This window comes from Oncorhynchus clarkii, chromosome 10, assembly GCF_045791955.1.
Source record: "Oncorhynchus clarkii lewisi isolate Uvic-CL-2024 chromosome 10, UVic_Ocla_1.0, whole genome shotgun sequence".
NCBI lineage: Eukaryota > Metazoa > Chordata > Actinopteri > Salmoniformes > Salmonidae > Oncorhynchus > Oncorhynchus clarkii.
The window spans coordinates 66,784,964-66,807,628 of NC_092156.1; the positions used below are offsets into that span (position 1 = coordinate 66,784,964).

At 45.7% G+C, this 22,665-nt stretch overlaps 1 protein-coding gene across 3 annotated transcripts; it reads right to left on the reverse strand.

The window, feature by feature from the left end:
• Positions 1 to 9,116: 9,116 nt before the first annotated feature.
• LOC139419716 (methylmalonic aciduria type A homolog, mitochondrial-like) lies at positions 9,117 to 21,289 on the reverse strand. Of its 3 annotated transcripts, XM_071169702.1 has the most exons (7): positions 21,097 to 21,289; positions 20,366 to 20,815; positions 19,973 to 20,095; positions 19,292 to 19,462; positions 18,956 to 19,041; positions 14,452 to 14,601; positions 9,117 to 9,740 (listed from the first exon to the last, which is right to left on the reverse strand). In XM_071169702.1, the coding sequence occupies exons 2-7, from the start codon at positions 20,775 to 20,777 to the stop codon at positions 9,435 to 9,437; spliced, it is 1,248 nt and encodes a 415-aa protein (XP_071025803.1). In that variant the 5' UTR covers positions 20,778 to 20,815; positions 21,097 to 21,289; the 3' UTR covers positions 9,117 to 9,434. The 3 variants fall into 3 exon arrangements, with proteins under 3 accessions (XP_071025803.1, XP_071025804.1, XP_071025805.1); XM_071169703.1 differs by lacking the exon at positions 21,097 to 21,289 and having other exon boundaries at positions 20,366 to 21,003; XM_071169704.1 differs by lacking the exon at positions 14,452 to 14,601 and having other exon boundaries at positions 9,150 to 9,740; positions 21,097 to 21,284.
• Between the last annotated feature and the right edge of the window lie 1,376 nt (positions 21,290 to 22,665).

Sequence of the window (22,665 nt, forward strand, 5' to 3'; positions counted from 1 at the left end):
GTTTGAGTGGTAGCCTAGTCATTTGGAGGGTCTGGTGCTTGGATGACCCAGTCCAGCAGCGGGCAGGGTTACCCCATGGCAGAGGCACTGAGTGGTCATTAACATATGGCCAAGGAGAGGGCAAGGCAGAGTGCAGTCTATCGGTAGTTAATAGCAACTATCCAATATAAACCTCCTCCGCTCCAGAAAGTAAAAACTAGATTGCGTCTCAAATGGCACCATATTCCCTATATAGTGCACTACTTTTGATCCAGAGCCCCTGGTCTGGATCAAGGTAGTACACTATGTAGGAAATAGGGTGCCATTTGGGACGCGGACTAGAACACTTTTTACTGGTTGCCAAGGCTTTAAGTGCTGTAGCATTAATTCCTCCATCATAAAAGACACTGGGCTCAAAGCACAGTGGAATAAAATACAAGATTGTACCGTTCTTCTTCTGCCTCTCCACATGAATCAATTTAGCGGAGTCTGGGATTGTGGCATGCAGGGAGCTGTCTGGTAGTTTTCCCTACACAGCAGAGAGAGAGAGTGTGTGTAGCTGTGGACAGGTGTGACAGGCTGACCTCCGTATGCAGCCAAGGAGGAGTGAAGGAGTGTAGTCCAGCACTGCCTCTCAAAACATGGTCTGTCTGGAGCACAGCCTGGAGAGACCACTGGTTGCCCAGCCTGGAGATACCACTGGTTGCCCAGCCTGGAGAGACAACTGGTTGCCCAGCCTGGAGAGACAACTGGTTGCCCAGCCTGGAGAGACAACTGGTTGCCCAGCCTGGAGAGACAACTGGTTGCCCAGCCTGGAGAGACCACTGGTTGCCCAGCCTGGAGAGACCACTGGTTGCCCAGCCTGGAGAGACCACTGGAAAGACACTGATAATAGAGACTGGCAAGAGGGCAGCAGGACCAGGAGAGAGGGACGGGTAGAGAGAGAGAGAGAGTACAGGGGATATTCACTTTTGTATATTATCCATTTCACTTGCTTTGGCAATGTTAACATATGTTTCCCATGCCAATAAAGCCCCTTGAATTGAACTGAGAGGAGAGAGAAGTGCCAGGAGTAAGAGATAGGAAGAGAGAGGTGGAGTGAGGGCTAGGGAGAGAGCCAGAGATAATAAGGGGGAGCTAGCAGCTTAATTTTCACCCTACATATCACTGATCTAGGACACAGCCTCTCAAGGCAGAGAGCTGAGGCAGAGAGAGAAGAGATGGGAGGGGAGAGACAGAGAAGAGAGGGGAGAGGCAGAGGGGAGGGGGAGAGAGGGGAGGCAGAGAGAGAAGAGAGGGGAGGCAGAGAGTTGCCAAGCCAGGACATCTCTGCCTGGGTTGATGTCTCTGTCTCTGCCAGAGAACACTGAGTACTAACAGACACACACACCAGAGGGAGGAGACCGGGTCCAAGACGTCCATCCACCTTTTGAAAGATGCACTGTGTCCGCCGGGTCTCGTCGGACATCCTTTTGTTTAAACAAGACGTCTCAGTCGGTCAGATGTTATTCCAGACATTCTCAGGGTAGTAGAGGCCGATTATTGGCCAGCAGTAATCGAACAGCTGAATTCACTTAGGCCCAGAGGAGGCACAGCCAGGCCAATTAGACTGTGGATTAAGAGTGATTGCCTTCTGTGTCCTGAGGTGGCACGGACTGGCGCTGGCTGCCATCTTGAGAATCGCTTTCATTAGGTTCTATTATCATGGCGGCTGCTGGCCGTGCTAAAATAAGCTAACACGCACGCGCAAACGCTAAGCACCACCACCGCTGGCTTAAAAAAAATAATGGACCCTTCCTATAATGTATTTTACCTGGAGTCTGGAGTGGGGGCTGTTTTTAAGATTTTAACAATGCAATCGAGGTGGGTGATGGGTCGGTAGTTTGTAGTTTGGGCTGGGAAGGGGCAGCGTGAGAGAACCCTTTTTCCTGACCAGACCAGCCAGGGCGTTTTTTTTTTTATCAGGCAGTGCGCGCGGGGAGCCTAAGCAGCTGGATTTCATTAATTGAGTGCTGGCAGCACCGTCTCTCTCTCCATCTCCCTATTTTACAGCAGTGGTGACTCACACAATGAGATTCATCCTTCTCTCCCGCTCCCGCCGATATCATCTTCCAACCATAACTACAAATAATTATTCACTCAAATCCATTACCAGAGGTCAACCAAGTTCCCCCAATCGGCTTCTAAAGTCCAATTACTGGGCGCCAAGGAAGGCTCCTTCTCTCTCTCCCTCTCCATATGTAGATCATCGTCCACAGGCCCATAGGCAGCAGGCAGGCGGGCGGGCGAGCAAATTACACACAGCAAACACAGGTCTGTGTGTGAAAGAGAGGAAGAGAACATTAGTGTGTGGATGAGAATGAGTTTTCCTCAGAAGCTTTAATAAAGGGGCAGACTCACACTAGCTGACCACCTGAGAGGCCCTGTCATACTATGTACCACCATGATCTGCCTACTAGGTTCAGTAGAATGACTAGACCCCACTCGACCACCATGATCTGCCTACTAGATTCTGTAGAATGACTAGACCCCACTCTACCACCATGATCTGCCTACTAGGCTCAGTAGAATGACTAGACCCCACTCTACCACCATGATCTGCCTACTAGGTTCTGTAGAATGACTAGACCCCACTCTACTACCATGATCTGCCTACTAGGTTCAGTAGAATGACTAAACTCCACTCTACCACCATGATCTGCCTACTAGTTTCTGTAGAATGACTAGACCCCACTCTACCACCATGATCTGCCTACTAGGCTCAGTAGAATGACTAGACCCCACTCTACCACCATGATCTGCCTACTAGGTTCTGTAGAATGACTAGACCCCACTCTACCACCATGATCTGCCTACTAGGTTCAGCAGAATGACTAGACCCCACTCTACCACCATGATCTGCCTACTAGGTTTAATAGAATGACTAGACCCCGCTACCACAGTGATCTGCCTATAAGGTTCTGTATAATGACTAAACCCCATTCTACCACCATGATCTGCCTACTAGGTTTAATAGAATGACTAGACCCCACTACCACCATGATCTGCCTATTAGGTTCTGTAGAATGACTAGACCCAACTACCACCATGATCTGCCTATTAGGTTCTGTAGAATGACTAGACCCCACTACCACCATGATCTGCCTACTAGGTTCTGTAGAATGACTAGACCCCACTACCACCATGATCTGCCTATTAGGTTCTGTAGAATGACTAGACCCCACTACCACCATGATCTGCCTATTAGGTTCTGTAGAATGACTAGACCCCACTACCACCATGATCTGCCTACTAGGTTCAGTAGAATGACTAGCCCCCACTACCACCATGATCTGCCTACTAGGTTCTGTAGAATGACTAGACCCCACTACCACCATGATCTGCCTATTAGGTTCTGTAGAATGACTAGACCCCACTCTACCACCATGATCTGCCTACTAGGTTCAGTAGAATGACTAAACTCCACTCTACCACCATGATCTGCCTACTAGGCTCAGTAGAATGACTAGACCCCACTCTACCACCATGATCTGCCTACTAGGTTCTGTAGAATGACTAGACTAGAATGACTAGTGAGACGCAAAAAAAACTAGCCAATCAGTGCCTCATCGTCCGTATGAAGACACCCTATAGATAGATTATCCCTACGTTCCATCCTACACTCCTTATAATATCACATGTCCCCCAGCCACTAGGGTCCTACTGCTAGAGCAGAGAGAGAGATGCTATGGTGTTGAGGTGGGCTGCTTAGAGGGTGAGCACACAAACAACAAAAAGCACAAATCTCTCACACACACACACACACACACACACTCTCTCTCTCTCTCTCTCCATCCTCTCTGCTCACTCCAGTCCACTCCATCCCTACTAGTGACTGTGGGTCCTTGGATCGTTTTGCAGCAGTCTTGAAACTGAGCTGTGAGCCTGAATGAAATGCTTCACACACACTCATCCGTCACGTGAGAGAGACGGCAGAGCAGCCAGCCGAGTCGGTGCGACCCGGGCGGGAGGAGTGTGTGTGTGTCATGGAAGGAGGAGGGCAGTGTGAGTGAGGGAGGTATGTGTGTGTGGAGGGTTTGTGTGTATGAAAGAGGGACATGGGGATGGTGTGTGTGTGTGTAAGCAGGGGGCACTGTGGGGGACGAAGAGAGCCAACACAGCAGGGAGGGAGAGGCTTTGTGGATTGGCAGACCATGACCAGCGGCCACACTACACACACACACACACACACACACACACACACACAGAGAAAGAGCCCAGCGTTAGCGTGATGGGAGGGCCCAGGTGACATTTCATTCAGTGTCACGCATCCCACTCTCTCTGATCAGAGCAGACAACATGCCCAAATACAACAGCAGCAGAACCCACAACAAAACCACCACCACCTAGGGGCTATTCTCAATCCTTACCACTGAAGCGCTACAGATTTCCAGAGAGAAATGGAAAGGTAATTTAGGATTGAGCCGACATATGTAGCGTTTACCAACTCCGCCAACTTGGGAACATTACCTTTCCATTTCAAATTGGGCCTTAGTGATGAATTTCCCCCGATACGGATTGAATAGAGCCCTAGGTCTCTGTCTGGTGCTACACACGACAAGTTACCACGACAACGCTTTATACTAACCATTCATCATTCTAAGACATGGTTCTGTACACCACCAACACCAGCAACAGACTGCATAGGTCTGTCACCACAACAATTCCTACACTACCATTTCTAACAATAAGACTTGGTTGTCTTTATTTATAGAAACAACACTCATAGGAATGTGACTGTCATGTCGCTACGACAACGCTCTATACTACTAACCATTCATAATGAGTACGTTGTTATGTAATTAGTCATCATTTGCAGACGTTGTCAAGTGGAGCTGGGTTTGGACTGCAATTAAACACAATTTCAAATAAAGAGACGTTTGTGTGTTGGATGAAAATGTGGGGATGGACCGCCGCTCTGACGGACACACAAAGCATCAATCCAAGTCTTGAGAAATGGAAAATCCCACTCCGACCCAATCAAAGACCGTGTCCATGTCCTGTGCTTACATTAAAGAAATGTCTCTAAATGGTAAACACATGTGGGCTGGTCTGTGTTTGGGCTAAAATGGCTGAATGTTGAACATGATACGACAGCATTTGAGTTAATCTTTCCACTGAGAAACCGCATTGGGGTGTTTACACTGAAGCCTAGTGTACGCTGTATGTGTGTGTGTGTGTGTGTCCAGAGATTAAGCTAGGACTGACTGTTCCCTAGAGCGGTACAGTGTGTGTGTGTGTGTGTGTGTGTGTGAGAGAGAGACAGCGTGATGAAGGGGAAGGGTGTTACTCAAGCCTAATGAATCCATCTGCATTCAGGGGGCAGTCTTTCTCCAGGCGCAGACAGGAGCAAACGACCGCCAACCTGCGAGCAGAGAGACTCTGGAGGCTGGGGCTCACTTCTCCGGAACAGACAGATGTAAACGATCAAGGAAAGATTAAAGTGGATGGAATAATCGGGGGGGACTGGGACGGATTTGACTAAGAATCTAGGGATTCTTTCCTAACAACAAACATAGGTTTGTGGCTTTGGACTGCAGCATAGAAGCAGTTTTCTCCCCACTATGTACAGACTGTCCTTTACAAACTTTACACTGGCGCTGTACAATGAGGGCAATTCCCACTGTTTTTTAATTTATTTTTTATTTACAGAGGTTGATGCCTACTGTGCCCTGGGCTGGTGTAATGGACGCTTTATGATAATACTACTGTCTCTTTGATCATTCCTCTGCCCAGCGGTAGGTAGGTAGCCTAGTATCGGCTTGAAGCCAGGCTCTGACTGGCATGGGGGATGGATGTGAAGGATTACCATGGTGTCCTCAGAGCTCCAGGGAAGAAGGATCTGGTGTCCTAGCAGCCTCTCTGTGACCTGTCACCCAGCACATCCTGAGGGGAGGAGCGGTGGAGGGGTGGAGGCAGGCTCTCGGGCCAGTCATTATAATAATGGTTTAGATGAGGTTGTGAAGTTATGGGGACATCTGGTGGTCAAGAGGCATCATTGCAAAACTGTGGTAATTTTGTCTGGATTAAATGTAAAACTTTACCAGGACAACGGGAATGATATGACGCTTGTATTAAAAGTTGTCATGTTCAGAAGCTTCCATGGTTCAGCAGCTACACCCCCACACAATGCTTCCTAGCCCTGGTTCAGCAGCTATGTCCACAAACAAAGCTTCCTAGCCCTGGTTCAGCAGCTACGTCCCCAAACAAAGCTTCCTAGTCCTGGTTCATCAGCTACGTCCCCAAACAAAGCTTCCTAGTCCTGTTTCATCAGCTACGTCCCCAAACAAAGCTTCCTAGCCCTGGTTCAGCAGCTACGCCCCCCACACAAAGCTTCCTAGCCCTGGTTCAGCAGCTACGTCCCCACACAACGCTTCCTAGCCATGGTTCAGCAGCTACGCCCCCACACAAAGTTTCCTAGCCCTGGTTCAGCAGCTACGTCCACAAACAAAGCTTCCTAGCCCTGGTTCAGCAGCTACGTCCCCAAACAAAGCTTCCTAGTCCTGTTTCATCAGCTACGTCCCCAAACAAAGCTTCCTAGCCCTGGTTCAGCAGCTACGCCCCCCACACAAAGCTTCCTAGCCCTGGTTCAGCAGCTACGTCCCCACACAAAGTTTCCTAGCCCTGGTTCAGCAGCTACGCCCCCACACAGGGCTTCCTGGCCCTGGTTCAGCAGCTATGTCCCCATACAAAGCTTCATGGCCCTGGTTCAGCAGCTACGTCCCCACACAAAGCTTACTAGCCCTGGTTCAGCAGCTACGTCCCCAAGTAAAATAAAATAAAATGTATTTATACAGCCCTTCGTACATCAGCTGATATCTCAAAGTGCTGTACAGAAACCCAGCCTAAAACCCCAAACAGCGAGCAATGCAGGTGTAGAAGCACGGTGGCTAGGAAAACTCCCTAGAAAGGCCAAAACCTAGGAAGAAACCTAGAGAGGAACCAGGCTATGAGGGGTGGCCAGTCCTCTTCTGGCTGTGCCGGGTGGAGATTATAACAGAACATGGCCAAGATGTTCAAATGTTCATAAATGACCAGCATGGTCAAATAATAATAATCACAGTAGTTGTCGAGGGTGCACCAAGTCAGCAGCTCAGGAGTAAATGTCAGTTGGCTTTTCATAGCCGATCATTACGTATCTCTAGTATCTCTACCACTCCTGCTGTCTCTAGAGAGTTGAAAACAGCGGGTCTGGGACAGGTAGCACGTCCGGTGAACAGGTCAGGCTCCATAGCCGCAGGTAGAACAGTTGAAACTGGAGGAGCAGCACGGCCAGGTGGACTGGGGACAGCAAGGAGTCATCATGCCAGGTAGTCCTGAGGCATGGTCCTAGGGCTCAGGTCCTCCGAGAGAGAGAAAGAATGAGGGAAAGAGAGAATTAGAGAGAGCATACTTAAATTCACACAGGACACCGGATAAGACAGAAGAGGTACTCCAGATATAACAAACTGACCCTAGCCCCCCGACACAAACTATTGCAGCATAAATACTGGAGGCTGAGACAGGAGGGGTCAGGAGACACTGTGGCCCCATCCGATGATACCCCGGACAGGGCCAAACAGGAATGATATAACCACACCCACTTTGCCAAAGCACAGCCCCCACACCACTAGAGGGATATCTTCAACCACCAACTTAACATCTTGAGACAAGGCCAAGTATAGCCCACAAAGATCTCCGCCACGGCACAACCCAAGGGGGGACGCCAACCCAGACAGGAAGATCACATCAGTGACTCAACCCACTCAAGTGACGCACCCCTCCTAGGGACGGCATGAAAGAGCACCAGCAAGCCAGTGACTCAGCCCCTGTAATACGGTTAGAGGCAAAGAATCCCAGTGGAAAGAGGGGAACCGGCCAGGCAGAGACAGCAAGGGCGGTTCGTTGCTCCAGAGCCTTTCCGTTCACCTTCATACTCCTGGGCCAGACTACACTCAATCATATGACCCACTGAAGAGATGAGTCTTCAGTAAAGACTTAAAGGTTGAGACCGAGTCTACGTCTCTCACATGGGTAGGCAGACCATTCCATAAAAAATGAGCTCTATAGGGGAAAGCCCTGCTTCCAGCTGTTTGCTTAGAAATTCTAGGGACAATTAGGAGGCCTGCATCTTGTGACCGTAGCGTACGTGTAGGTATGTACGGCAGGACCAAATCAGAGAGATAGGTAGGAGCAAGCCCATGTAATGCTTTGTAGGTTAGCAGTAAAACCTTGAAATCAGCCCTTGCCTTAACAGGAAGCCAGTGTAGGGAGGCAAGCGCTGGAGTAATATGATCACATTTTTTGGATCTAGTCAGGATTCTAGAAGCCGTATTTAGCACTAACTGAAGTTTATTTAGTGCTTTATCCGGGTAGCCGGAAAGTAGAGAATTGCAGTAGTCTAACCTAGAAGTAACAAAAGCATGGATTAATTTTTCTGCATCATTTTTGGACAGAAAGTTTCTGATTTTTGCAATGTTACGTAGATGGAAAAAAGCTGTCCTTGTTCGTCAAAAGAGAGATCAGGGCCCAGAGTAACGCAGAGGTCCTTCACAGTTTTATTTGAGACGACTGTACAACCATTAAGATTAATTGTCAGATTCAACAGAAGATCTCTTTGTTTCTTGGGACCTAGAACAAGCATCTCTGTTTTGTCAGAGTTTAAAAGTAGAAAGTTTGCAGCCATCCACTTCCTTATGTCTGAAACACAGGCTTCTAGCAATTTTGGGGCTTCACCATGTTTCATTGAAATGTACAGCTGTGTGTCATCCGCATAGCAGTGAAAGTTAACAATATGTTTTCGAATGACATCCCCAAGAGGTAAAATATATAGTGAAAACAAGTGGTCCTAAAACGGAACCTTGAGGAACACCGAAATGTACAGTTGATTTGTCAGAGGACAAACCATTCACAGAGACAAACTGATATCTTTCCGACAGATAAGATCTAAACCAGGCCAGAACTTGTCCGTGTAGACCAATTTGGGTTTCCAATCTCCCCACACAAAGCTTCCTAGCCCTGGTTCAGCAGTTACGTCCCCACACAAAGCTTCCTAGCCCTGGTTCAGTAGCTACGTCCCCACACAAACATTTCAGCAACAGAAAACGCCCACCACTATATAATTAATTTAATAATTTATTCAACTCATTGATTATGATAAAATCTATAAAACTGCATCCATTGATACTCTTCAAGTATAAATAAATAAACGGCAATGTCAAGTCTCTTATATGAGGAAGTAGGTCAGTGTTTCAATTTGAAGGCAGTGTGTTGTGTGTGGGATTGGGAGGGGGACCAAGACCTAGAATTCCTTCCCTTCTCTCATCAACAATCAATCGTCCTTAAAGAGCAGTGACCTGAGAGAAGTGTGAAGAAGTGTAATCAATATTACAGTATATGGATAATTCTGTTGGTATTAGATCTCCACTTCAGCTAGGTCACTGTGAGGAGGAGGATGATGAAGAAGAGGTGAAGGCCTTCAGTAACAGATCAGCCGCCAGGCCCGGTGATATAGCTCCCCTCGTGACCCTGTCCTCTAGCTGGGGTAGCTCCCCCCTGACGGCAGGGTGTTCCTGGAAGTGCCTCAGGACATTCTCCTGGATCAGGCTCCACATCCACACCTTGTGCTGGGCCCTACGTCTGTCCTGGAAGTCCCCGCTGGACAGGGTGGCTGAGCGGAAGGCCTCCATCTTACCCCACAGCTCTGCTACACCCTCGCCTGTCTGGGATGACACACGCACTACCTGGTGGGGGGGGGGAGAACCACACACACACACACATTATATGGACTTTGGGGATTTTCAGTACCCACAAGGATAGTAATACAAGCCCCCCCCCCCCCCCCCCCCCACCCCCCACACACATACAGAGTGCATACAGACATACATATACTCTCACATATGGTACTAGTCAAACGTCTGGACACACCTACTCATTCAAGGGTTTTTCATTATTTTGACTATTTTCTACATTGTAGAATAATAGTGAAGACATCAAAACTATGAAATAGCACATATGGAATCATGTAGTGACCAATTAAAAAAAAAATCTAAATATATTTTAGATTCTTCTAAGTAGCCACCCTTTGTGTTGATGACAGCTTTGTACTCTTGGCATTCTCTCAACGAGCTTCACCTGGAACGCTTTTCCAACAGTCTTGAAGTGGTTCCCACATATGCTGAGCACTTGTTGGATGCTTTTCCTTCACTCTGCAGTCCAACTCATCCCAAACCATCTCAATTGGGTTGAGGTCAGGTGATTGTGGAGGCCAGGTCATCTGATGCAGCACTCCATCCCTCTCCTTCTTGATCAAAAAGCTCTTACACAGCCTGGACGTGTGTTGGGTCATTGTCCTGTTGAAAAACAAATGATAGTCCCACTAAGCGCAAACCAGATGGGATGGCATTTCGCTGCAGAATGCTGTGGTAGCCATGCTGGTTAAGTGTACCTTGAAATCTAAATAAATCACAGTGTCACCAGCAAAGCACCCCCACACCATCACACCTCCTCCTCCATGCTTCACGGTGGGAACCACACGTGGAGATCATCCATTCAACTACTCTACGTCTCACAAAGAAACAACGGTTGGAACCAAACATCTCAAATTTGGACTCATCAGACCAAAGGACAGATTTCCACTGGTCTAATGTCCATTGCTCGGGTTTCTTGCACCAAGCAAGTCTCTTCTTATTATCGGTGTCCTTTAGTAGTGGTTTCTTGCAGCAATTCGACCTGATTCACACAGTCTCCTCTGAACAGTTGATGTTGAGATGTATCTGTTACCTGAACTCTGTGAAGCATTTATTTGGGCTGCAATTTCTGAGGCTGGTAACTCTAATGAACTAATCCTCTGCAGCAGAGGTAACTCTGGGTCTTCCATTCCTGTGGTCCTCATAAGAGCCAGTTTCATCATAGCGCTTGATGTTTTTTTTTTTAAGTTCTAGACATTTTCTGGATTGACTGACCTTCATGTCCTGAAGTAATGATGGATTGTCATTTCTCTTTATCTGAGCTGTTCTTGCCATAATATGGACTTGGTCTTTACCAAATAGGGATATCTTCTGTATACCACCCCTACCTTGTCACAACACAACTGATGGGCTCAAACACATTAAGAAGGAAAGAAATTCCACACATTAACTTTTAACAAGGCACACCTGTTAATTGAAACATGAAGCTGGTTGAGAGAATGCCAAGCGTTTGCAAAGCTGTCATCAAGGCAAAGGGTGGCTACTTTGAAGAATCTCAAATCTCAAATATATTTTGATTTGTTTAACACTTTTTTGGTTACACATGATTCCATATGTGTTATTTCATAGTTTTGATGTCTTCACTATTATTCTACAATGTAGAAAATAGTACAAATAAGGAAAACACTGGAATGAGTAGGTGTGTCCAAACTTTTGACTGGTACTGTATGTGAACACACACGTGTGGACCCCCATGCAGTTGGTAATCAATCCCCCCATATGCCCATGCAGGCACAGTGACACACCACAGATATCACACACCCAGTGGGGTCTCTGTATTCCCATATTCACCTCAGGCCTGTCCAGACAACACCAGTGATTTAAGGGCTAAACAACTCAGTATTGACCAGTGCTTGAATGAGAGTGAGGGCACTACAAAAAGAGAACTGTGTGAAGTCATATCTCAATGGTGCAATACTCTATCAAGCTGTATTCTATCGAGTCATTCCTAAATTGGTCTATTTACAATTCAAGTGTGCCAATAGAAATGTGTTTCTGACATGGGGAAATACTGTAGAAATGTCTTACAAAGCTACAGTCAAAATGATTAATCTGCTAGAAGGGAGCCTTCCAAAGTAACCTCCCCTGAACCTAATATTGAGATATGGCAGAGGAGGAATCATGTGGAGACCCATTAAAATCACTGTGGTGGATATCTCCTGTCCTGAAGTCAGTGTTGCTGCCTCTGGTACTAGTGGAAAGAGGAACAGGGCCAGAGAGCGAGAGAGACAAATGGAGCAAAACAGAGAGAGATGAGATAGATGGAGATGAAGAGAGAGAGAGAGAGGTGGAGAGAAATAGAGACAGAAAAACAGAGAGAGAGAAAGGGAGAGAGAGAGCGAGAGAGACAGAAAATTTGAAAAAGAAGCGAGAGAGACAGAGAACCAGAGAGCGAGACAGGTCTGGGAGTCTTTCATCTGAGTGGGTGGGCTGCTAATCAGGAAAATACATGACACAGCAGCTCTCTATTCAGAGTGGGGAGGAAGAGGAAGAGGGGGATGGAGGGAGAAGGGTGGGTGGGTGGCGGTAGGGGACTTTGGCAGGTTGCCAGGTGGGCAGATGCTGCATTGGGCCGCACGCAGTCGGTCTGAGACAAAGAGACAATGCCACAACGCTCGGCCCAGGGCGGGAGACATGCAGAGAGCACCCCCTCCCCACCCCGGGAACACTGCGGCAGACTAGAGTGCCCTGATGATGACATCACATTAATCCCTCTCCCCCGGGTCAGCTGACCTCGCTGTACAGTGGGACGGCCTGTCGGTTCTGGTGATGTGTGCGTATGGAGAGTTGAGGGTGGCAAAAAAGGATTTTCAGAGGAAATGTAACAGCTCTCCAATAGAGGATATGAAGAACAACATCAGGTTCCAACCCCCAGTTACCTGGAGTTTGAGGCAATATGCCTATTTTTTGTAGGTATGCATTTATTTCTCATTATCTGTTTGTATTTCTTAATTCTGTGCACATGAAGGTATGAGCACAAACCCACACAACACTAACCACGTTCCAGGTCTTGGACTTCTTCCTGAGCAGCTATTTGAAGCACTTTTCTATATACAGTGGGGCAAAAAAAGTATTTAGTCAGCCACCAATTGTGCAAGTTCTCCCACTTAAAAAGATGAGAGAGGCCTAATTTTCATCATAGGTACACTTCAACTATGACAGACAAAATGAGAATAAAAATCCAGAAAATCACATTGTAGGATGTTTAATGAATTTATTTGCAAATTATGGTGGAAAATAAGTATTTGGTCAATAACAAAAGTTTATCTCAATACTTTGTTATATACCCTTTGTTGGCAATGACAGAGGTCAAACATTTTCTGTAAGTCTTCACACACTGTTGATGGTATTTTGACCCATTCCTCCATGCAGATCTCCTCTAGAGCAGTGATGTTTTGGGGCTGTTGCTGGGCAACACAGACTTTCAACTCCCTCCAAAGATTTTCTATGGGGTTGAGATCTGGAGACTGGCTAGGCCACTCCAGGACCTTGAAATGCTTCTTACGAAGCCACTCCTTCCTTGCCCAGGCGGTGTGTTTGGGATCATTGTCATGCTGAAAGACCCAGCCACGTTTCATCTTCAATGCCCTTGCTGATGGAAGGAGGTTTTCACTCAAAATCTTACAATACATGGCCCCATTCATTCTTTCCTTTACACGGATCAGTCGTCCTGGTCCCTTTTGCAGAAAAACAGCCCCAAAGCATGATGTTTCCACCCCCATGCTTCACAGTAGGTATGGAGTTCTTTGGATGCAACTCAGCATTCTTTGTCCTCCAAACACGACGAGTTGAGTTTTTACCAAAAGGTTATATTTTGGTTTCATCTGACCATATGACATTCTCCCAATCTTCTTCTGGATCATCCAAATGCTCTCTAGCAAACTTCAGACAGGCCTGGACATGTACTGGCTTAAGCAGGGGGACACCTCTGGCACTGCAGGATTTGAATCCCTGACTCATGGTAGTGTGTTACTGATGGTAGGCTTTGTTTCTTTGGTCCCAGCTCTCTGAAGGTCATTCACTAGGTTCCCCCGTGTGGTTCTGGGATTTTTGCTCACCGTTCTTGTCATCATTTTGACCCCACGGGGTGAGATCTTGCGTGGAGCCCCAGGTCGAGGGAGATTATCAGTGGTCTTGTATGTCTTCCATTTCCTAATAATTGCTCCCACAGTTGATTTCTTCAAACCAAGCTGCTTACCTATTGCAGATTCAGTCTTCCCAGCCTGGTGCAGGTCTACAATTTTGTTTATTGTGTCCTTTGACAGCTCTTTGGTCTTGCCCATAGTGGAGTTTGGAGTGTGACTGTTTGAGGTTGTGGACAGGTGTCTTTTATACTGATAACAAGTTCAAACAGGTGCCATTAATACAGGTAATGAGTGGAGGACAGAGGAGCCTCTTAAAGAAGAAGTTACAGGTCTGTGAGAGCCAGAAATCTTGCTTGTTTGTAGGTGACCAAATACTTATTTTCCACCATAATTTGCAAATAAATTAATAAAAAATCCTACAATGTGATTTTCTGGATTTTTCTCTCTCATTTTGTTTGTCATAGTTGAAGTGTAACTATGATGAATTACAGGCCCCTCTCATCTTTTTAAGTGGGAGAACTTGCACAATTGGTGGCCGACTAAATACTTTTTTGCCCCACTAAGTTTAACCCCTTCGCACTACCACTCAGACAAAAAACATTCAACCCAATACAACCCACCTTAGGGTTCCAGGACTTTGATTTCTTCCTGAGCAGTTTCAGAGCGCTGGTATACTCTGCCTGGATTCTCCTGGCTGGAACTAACAGGTCTCCGTCTGCTTTAGTGACCACCACCAGGTCTGCCTTCTCTATGATGCCTCGCTTAATGCCCTGGCAATGGAGAACACACACAGATTCAGTACTGTGCCCTGAACTTTACAAAATGTCCCTAGACGGCTACCACCCGGTTACTCAACCCCGCACCTTAGAGGCTGCTTGCCCTATGTACATAGTCATGGAACACTGGTCACTTTAATAATGTTTACATACCGTTTTACCCATTTCATACGCCTCACAAGTCCTCAACTAGCAGCTTCATTAAATAGTACCCGAAAAACACCAGTCTCAACATCAACAGTGAAGAGGCGACTCCAGGATGCTGGCCTTCTAGGCAGAGTTGCAAAGAAAAATCCATATCTCAGACTGGCCAATAAAAAGAAAAGATTAAGATGGGTAAAATAACACAGACACTGGACAGAGGAACTCTGCCTAGAAGGCCAGCATCCCAGAGTCGCCTCTTCACTGTTGACGTTGAGACCGGTGTTTTGCGGGTACTATTTAATTAAGCTGCCAGTTGAGGACTTGTGAGGCGTCTGTTTCTCAGCCAGTTTGCGCTGTTCTGTGAAGGGAGTAGTACACAGTTTTGTACGAGATCTTCAGTTTCTTGGCAATTTCTCGCATGGAATAGCCTTCATTTGTCAGAACAAGAATAGACTGACGAGTTTCAGATGAAAGTTGTTTCTGGCCATTTTGAGCCTGTAATCGAACCCACAAATGCTGATGCTCCAGATACTAAACTAGTCTAAATAAGGTGAGTTTTAATACAACTTTAATCCGAACAACAGTTTTCAGCTGTACTAACATAATTGCAAAATTATTTTCTAATGATCAATTAGCCTTTTAAAATGATAAACTTGGATTAGCTAACACAACGTGCCATTGAAACACAGGAGTGATGGTTGCTGATAATGGGCCTCTGTACGCCTATGTAGATATTACAATAAAAATCAGCCGTTTTCAGCTACAATAGTCATTTACAACATTAACAATGTCTACACTGTATTTAGGATCAATTTGATCCTTTGAAAAAATTTGAAAAAATGCTTTTCTTTCAAAAACAAGGACATTTCTAAGCTAAGCTTTCCAAACTTTTGAACGGTAGTGTATATGAGATTCTTCAAAGTAGGCACCCTTTGCTTTGATGACAGCTTTGCACACTCTTGGAATTCTCTCAACCAGCTTCATGAGGTAGTCACCTGGAATGCATTTCAATTAACAGGTGTGCCTTGTTAAAAGTTAATTTGTGGAATTTCTTTCCTTCTTAATGCGTTTGAGCCAATCAGTTGTGTTGTGACAAGGCATGGGTGGTATACAGAAGTGGGTCTTACCCAAATAGGGCTAAGTCCATATTATGGCAAGAACAGCTCAAATAAGCAAAGAGAAACAACAGTCCACCATTACTTGAAGACATGAAGGTCAGTCAATCTGGAAAATTTCAAGAACTTTGAAAGTTTCTTCAAGTTCAGTCGCAAAAACCATCAAGCGTTATGATGAAACTGGCTCTCATGAGGACCGCCACAGGAAAGGAAGACCCAGAGTTACCTCTGCTGCAGAGGATAAGTTCATAAATTGCAGCCCAAATAAATGCTTCACAGAGTTCAAGTAACAGACACATCTCAACATCAACTTCATGGTCGAATTGCTGCAAAGAAACCACTAAAGGACACCAATAAGAAGAAGAGACTTGCTTAAAAGACAGTAACACGAGCAATGGACAATAGACCGGTGGAAATCTGTCTTTGGTCTGATTAATTCAAATTTGAGATTTATGGTTCCAACCACCATGTCTTTGTGAGACGCAGAGCAGGTGAAGGGATGATTTCCGCATGTATAGTTCCCACCGTGAAGCATGGAGGAGGTGGTGTGATGATGCTTTGCTGGTGACACTGAGTAATTTATTTAGAATTCAAGGTACACTTAACCAGCATGGCTACCACAGCATTCTGCAGCGATACGCCATCCCACCTGGTTTGTGCAACAGGACAATGACCCAAACACACCTATCTGTGTAAGGGCTATTTGACCAAGAAGTAGAGTGATGGAGTGCTGCATCAGATGACCTGGCCTCCACAATCACCTGACTTCAACCCAATTGAGATGGTTTGGGATGAGTTGGACCGCAGAGTGAAGGAAAAGCAGCCAACAAGTGCTCAGCATATGTGGGAACTCCTTCAAGACGGTTAGAAAAGCATTCCAGGTGAAGCTCGTTGAGAGAATGACAAGTGTGCAAAGCTGTCGTCAAGGCAAAGGGTGGCTACTTTGAAGAATCAAAAATATATTTAGATTTGTTTGACACTTTGTTGGTTACTACATGATTCCATGTGTTATTTCATTGGTTTTGATGTCTTCACTATTATTCTAAAATGTAGAAAATAATAAGAAAGAAAGAAAAAACATTTAAAAATGTAATGAGTAGGTGTGTCCACACTTTGATAGAAATAACATCTGCTAAATACGTGTATGTGACCAACACTATGTGCTTTGAATCAACTTTATTGATCTCCAGAGGGGAAATTGGATGTAAATCTTAAGTCTATACGTCTAAGCTGATTGATGGACAGTGCGACAGTCTGTGATCCTGTTTGAATACTTAAGTGCATCCTGAGACAGAATAAGTGAAGACAACAGGGTGGAAAGAAACCATGCTGTTTCTTTTGCAAATATGAAAGGCATGAGGAATCAGATATGTACACTGCTCAAAAAAATAAAGGGAACACTTAAACAACACAATGTAACTCCAAGTCAATCACACTTCTGTGAAATCAAACTGTCCACTTAGGAAGCAACACTGATTGACAATAAATTTCACATGCTGTTGTGCAAATGGAATAGACAACAGGTGGAAATAGGCAATTAGCAAGACACCCCCAATAAAGGAGTGGTTCTGCAGGTGGTAACCACAGACCACTTCTCAGTTCCTATGCTTCCTGGCTGATGTTTTCGTCACTTTTGAATGCTGGTGGTGCTTTCACTCTAGTGGTAGCATGAGACGGAGTCTACAACCCACACAAGTGGCTCAGGTAGTGCAGCTCATCCAGGACGGAACATCAATGCGAGCTGTGGCAAGAAGGTTTGCTGTGTCTGTCAGCGTAGTGTCCAGAGCATGGAGGCGCTAATAGGAGACAGGCCAGTACATCAGGAGACGTAGAGGAGGCTGTAAGAGGGCAACAACCCAGCAGTAGGACCGCTACCTCCGCCTTTGTGCAAGGAGGAGCAGGAGGAGCACTGCCAGAGCCCTGCAAAATGACCTCCAGCAGGCCACAAATGTGCATGTGTCTGCTCAAACGGTCAGAAACAGACTCCATGAGGGTGGTATAAGGGCCCGACGTCCACAGGTGGGGGTTGTGCTTACAGCCCAACACCGTGCAGGACGTTTGGCATTTGCCAGAGGACACCAAGATTGGCAAATTCGCCACTGGCGCCCTGTGCTCTTCACAGATGAAAGCAGGTTCACACTGAGCACATGACAGACGTGACAGACGTGAGTCTGGAGACGCTGTGGAGAACGTTCTGCTGCCTGCAACATCCTCCAGCATGACCGGTTTGGCGGTGGGTCAGTCATGGTGTGGCATTTATTTGGGGGGCCGCACAGCCCTCCATGTGCTCGCCAGAGATAGCCTGACTGCCATTAGGTACTGAGATGAGATCCTCAGACCCCTTGTGAGACCATATGCTAGTGCGGTTGGCCCTGGGTTCCTCCTAATGCAAGACAATGCTAGACCTCATGTGGCTGGAGTGTGTCAGCAGTTCCTGCAAGAGGAAGGCATTGATGCTATGGACTGGCCCGCCCGTTCCCCAGACCTGAATCCAATTGAGCACATCTGGGACATCATGTCTCGCTCCATCCACCAACGCCACATTGCACCACAGACTGTCCAGGAGTTGGCGGATGCTTTAGTCCAAGTCTGGGAGGAGATCCCTCAGGAGACCATCCGCCACCTCATCAGGAGCATGCCCAGGCGTTGTAGGGAGGTCATACAGGCACGTGGAGGCCACACACACTACTGAGCCTCATTTTGACTTGGATCAGCCTGTAGTGTGGTTTTCCACTTTAATTTTGAGTGTGACTCCAAATCCAGACCTCCATGGGTTGATAAATTTGATTTCCATTGATAATTTGTGTGATTTTGTTGTCAGCACATTCAACTATGTAAAAACAAAGTATTTAATAAGAATATTTCATTCATTCAGATCTAGGATGTGTTATTTTAGTGTTCCCTTTATTTTTTTGAGCAGTGTACTATAAAGACAGTTGAACTAAACTCATGAGACATTTATTTTCATCAAGAATCAATGGATATATTATTTATTTAAATGATCAAAAATGTCTGTAAATATCACAAGATTTTCACAGGTTCTTTAATGGCATTGTAACAGGGGAGTGTGATGGTGATGGAGGTCTGACCTGTAGTTCATCGCCCCCTGCTGGTGGGATCAGCAACACAAACATGTCCACCATGTCAGCCACCGCAAACTCTGACTGGCCTACGCCTGAGGACACAACACACAATGAAACCAAGTATTTATGAAACGCTATCTACCTTAGGATTTGTATTAATAAACTATGAGCTATGTTATGTCATTTCATAATTGTATCCTTTATGCCATTTAGACTTTAGAAACCACGTAATGTGGAAGATGCAAAGCATCAATAAAAACTGTGCAGGTGGCCTATCCCAGGTGAAGATTTGTCCCTTCTGAGGCTTTTAAAAACAGTCGACTCAACCATTGAGTTTCTCACCTACAGTTTCTACCAGAACGATGTCGTAGCCACCCCCCTCACACAGTACTATGGCCTCATTGGTGGTCCGGGTGACTCCTCCCAGTGTTCCAGAGGTGGGGGAGGGTCTGATGAAAGCACTCATGTCTCTGGAGAGCTCAGTCATACGAGTCTTGTCACCCATCAGAGACCCTGGGGAGAGGGGGAGGATTTATGCGTAACACCAACATAAAGTATAAAAGTGGTAGTATATCAGTATAGGTATCAATATTTAATAATAATCCTTTGCCTAGCTTGAAGAAGATATATGTCAGGAACACAGGAGGCTGCTGAGGGGAGGACAGCTCCTAATAAATGTCCAGAACAGAGAAAATGGAACAGCATCAAACACCTGGAAACCATGTGTTTAATGTGTTTGATACCATTCCACTGATTCCGCTCCAGCCATTACCACGAGCCCGTCCTCCCCAATTAAGGTGCCACCAACCTCCTGTGGTGAGGAAATTATGTTTAACAACATTGAACAAGGCAGAATAGTTATGTCAATGTTCACAAAATCCCACATATTACGGTGCAAGAGTCTGTCTGGCATGACGAGGCATTCTAACAGACCCATTTAAACCAATACATATACCCCACAACACTGATGAAATACCACGCACAAACACAGCGATGAATATGTAGAATGATGTGGAAACATACCTCCTGTAGTGCATGATGAGGGGTCGACAGCCAGAACAGAGACTTTATGTCCTTGTCCTGTGAGCATCTTCCCCACCACCTCGATGAAGGTGGACTTCCCAGCTCCGGGTGGGCCAGACAGACCTACAGACAGACGTCACCTCACAGAGAACAAACATGCACGTACACCAAGCCCACACTCTTCCCCATATGGTATTTTAGACTTAGCTACATCAAGAGTACGAGTACAAACATCTTCAATAAAAAGCCCACATTGCAGCCACCAACTCAAGCGGTCCAACTCTAAGGACTGCAAGCCACTAGATCAAATGTTCACATATTATTGGGTCTGCGTGCATTCTATGTACTGGGCATAGACACAACAATGTTGAACATAACAATCCACATACTAACCCACTCTGAAGGCCAGGGGTTTCCCTCCGTTCTGTTTCTCCTGCTCCTTCCTGTGGGCCAGTACTCTCTGTAGCAGGACCTGGGCCAGCTCTTTCTTTCTGGGATGCTGGGTCTCCACCAGGGTAATGGACTCAGCCAGACTGGCCCGCTGACCTGAGATCAGTCCTTCATACAGCTTATTCAACAGCCTCTGCTCTGGTGGACTCAGCTCCTTAATGTGGCTGAGGATGGATTCCACACACATACCGCGGATGTGTTGGGAGTTAAGCCCAGGGAATGAGGTGGTACAAGGGGTACGAGTGCAGGATGGTGGGGGTAGCTGGCGGAGGAGCCATCGGCCCCATGTTGGGGTGACAGTTCGTAAGGGGGAGGACAAGCGGTGGAGAAGCGGAAAGAGTACTGAGGGTCCCATGATTGCCTGGCACTGGTCCCTTCTCTAGGGGAGAGAGTCTGATAATGATGAAACGTTAGACAACAGGCATTCAATAGAGGTTTGTGACACATTTCAGTTCATTCAACAAGACAGAACCAAAACAAAACTGATGCTGATTACTCTATGACACTCACTTTGGGCTATTTAGACTGTTTGAGGTTGTGGCATTCAGGAGCAAATTCTGCCAGTAGAAACGAATGGATATATGCATGCCTACAGTACATACACCGGTAACTGACTGACAAGTAGTCATATAGCTGAACAATTACAAAACGTGTACATACAATGGAGAACTCACCTTATTAGCTAGCTATTTGTACATACATCTGCTTCGTTCGTCTTTGCTGTTGTCCTCTACTATTGCTCCAAACACTTTCATAAGTGAGTATTCCTTTTTGGAGTAAAGAAAATAAGGATAATTCTGTCATTTGATTCTCAAAAGCAACCACACGTTGACCAATGTTTTGGTCGTCACTAGCTACCACAGTCACAAAGTCATAAACTCCGCCCATTTCTACAATTGATCTTCTTAAAATGTGATATTAAACCTAACATTAACCCTAACCTTAACCACACTGCTAACCTTATGCCAAGACATAACCTTAAAGAATGACCAAAAAGCACATAATTATTTTCATAAAGCTTTTTACTTCGTGGCTGTGCTATCTAGTGAAACCCAGTGGGTATTGTTTTTTTTGTTGCTTCGTTCACTTCCTACTCCCTGTGACGTTGATCACCGCCCCTTTCTAGAAAAGTAGTACTACTCAAGGCCACGCGGTGGTAGCAGTTAGTCGTGGTTGAGCTCTTGTCTTCACAATTCACTCAAATTGAAATTCAAGGGAATAATTTTAGAAGGCATTTATCAAAGGATGGATAACTCTTGCACAATGTTGCTTGTATTTTGCAAGATTTTTCAATTTTCAGCCATTGTGGCCATACAATTTCATGTTAGTGTCTTGAGTTGTAATATTTTTGTGGGTGCTTATACAGTTCATGTCCTATTTCACACAGGTACACATGTATTAAAATCAAAACAAATCTAAGTTTATTTGTCACCTGCGCCGAATACAACAGGTGTAGTAGACTTTACAGTGAAATGCTTACTTACAGGCTCTAACCAATAGTGCAAAAAAGGTGAACAATAGGTAAGTAAAGAAATAAAACAACAGTAAAAAGACAGACTGTATACAGTAGCGAGGCTATAAAGTAGCGAGGCTAAATACAGACACCGGCTGGTCAGGCTGATTGAGGTAGTATGTACATGTAGATATGGTTAAAGTGACTATGCATATATGATGAACAGAGAGTAACAGTAGCGTAAAAGAGGGGTTGGCAGGTGGTGGGTGGCGGGACATAATGCAGATAGCCCGGTTAGCCAATGTGCGGGATTGGTCGGTCCAATTATTATTATTTTTAAAATATATATATTTAACCTTTATTTAACCAGGTAGGCTAGTTGAGAACAAGTTCTCATTTGCAACTGTGACCTGGCCAAGATAAAGCATAGCAGTTCGACACATACAACAACACAGAGTTGCACATGGAATAAACTAAACATACAGTCAATAAAGAAAACAAAAAGTCTATATACAGTGAGTGCAAATGAGGTAAGATAAGGGAGTTAAGGCAATAAATAGGCCATGGTGGCAAAGTAATTACAATATAGCAATTAAAAACTGGAATGGTAGATGTGCAGAAGATGAATGTGCAAGTAGAGATACTGGGGTGCAAAGGAGTGTAACAGTATAAATTTAGACCGTGACGTCACTGATTGAAACGCTATTTAGCGCCCACGCTAACTAAGCTAGCCGTTTCACATCTGTTACAGGAGCAAGATAAATAAATAAAGTATGGGGATGTGGTAGTT

What these genes read in the sequence shown, in the direction of transcription:
- LOC139419716 (XM_071169702.1), bottom strand. Translation starts at nt 20,777, where the DNA reads ATGGGACCCTCAGTACTCTTTCCGCTTCTCCACCGCTTGTCCTCCCCC. An exon ending in CTCATCATGCACTACAGGAG is followed by an intron (nt 19,463 to 19,972) that starts GTATGTTTCCAC and finishes CCCTCTCCCCAG; the next exon opens with GGTCTCTGATGGGTGACAAG. An exon ending in CAAAGTCCTGGAACCCTAAG is followed by an intron (nt 9,741 to 14,451) that starts GTGGGTTGTATT and finishes CCCCCCCACCAG; the next exon opens with GTAGTGCGTGTGTCATCCCA.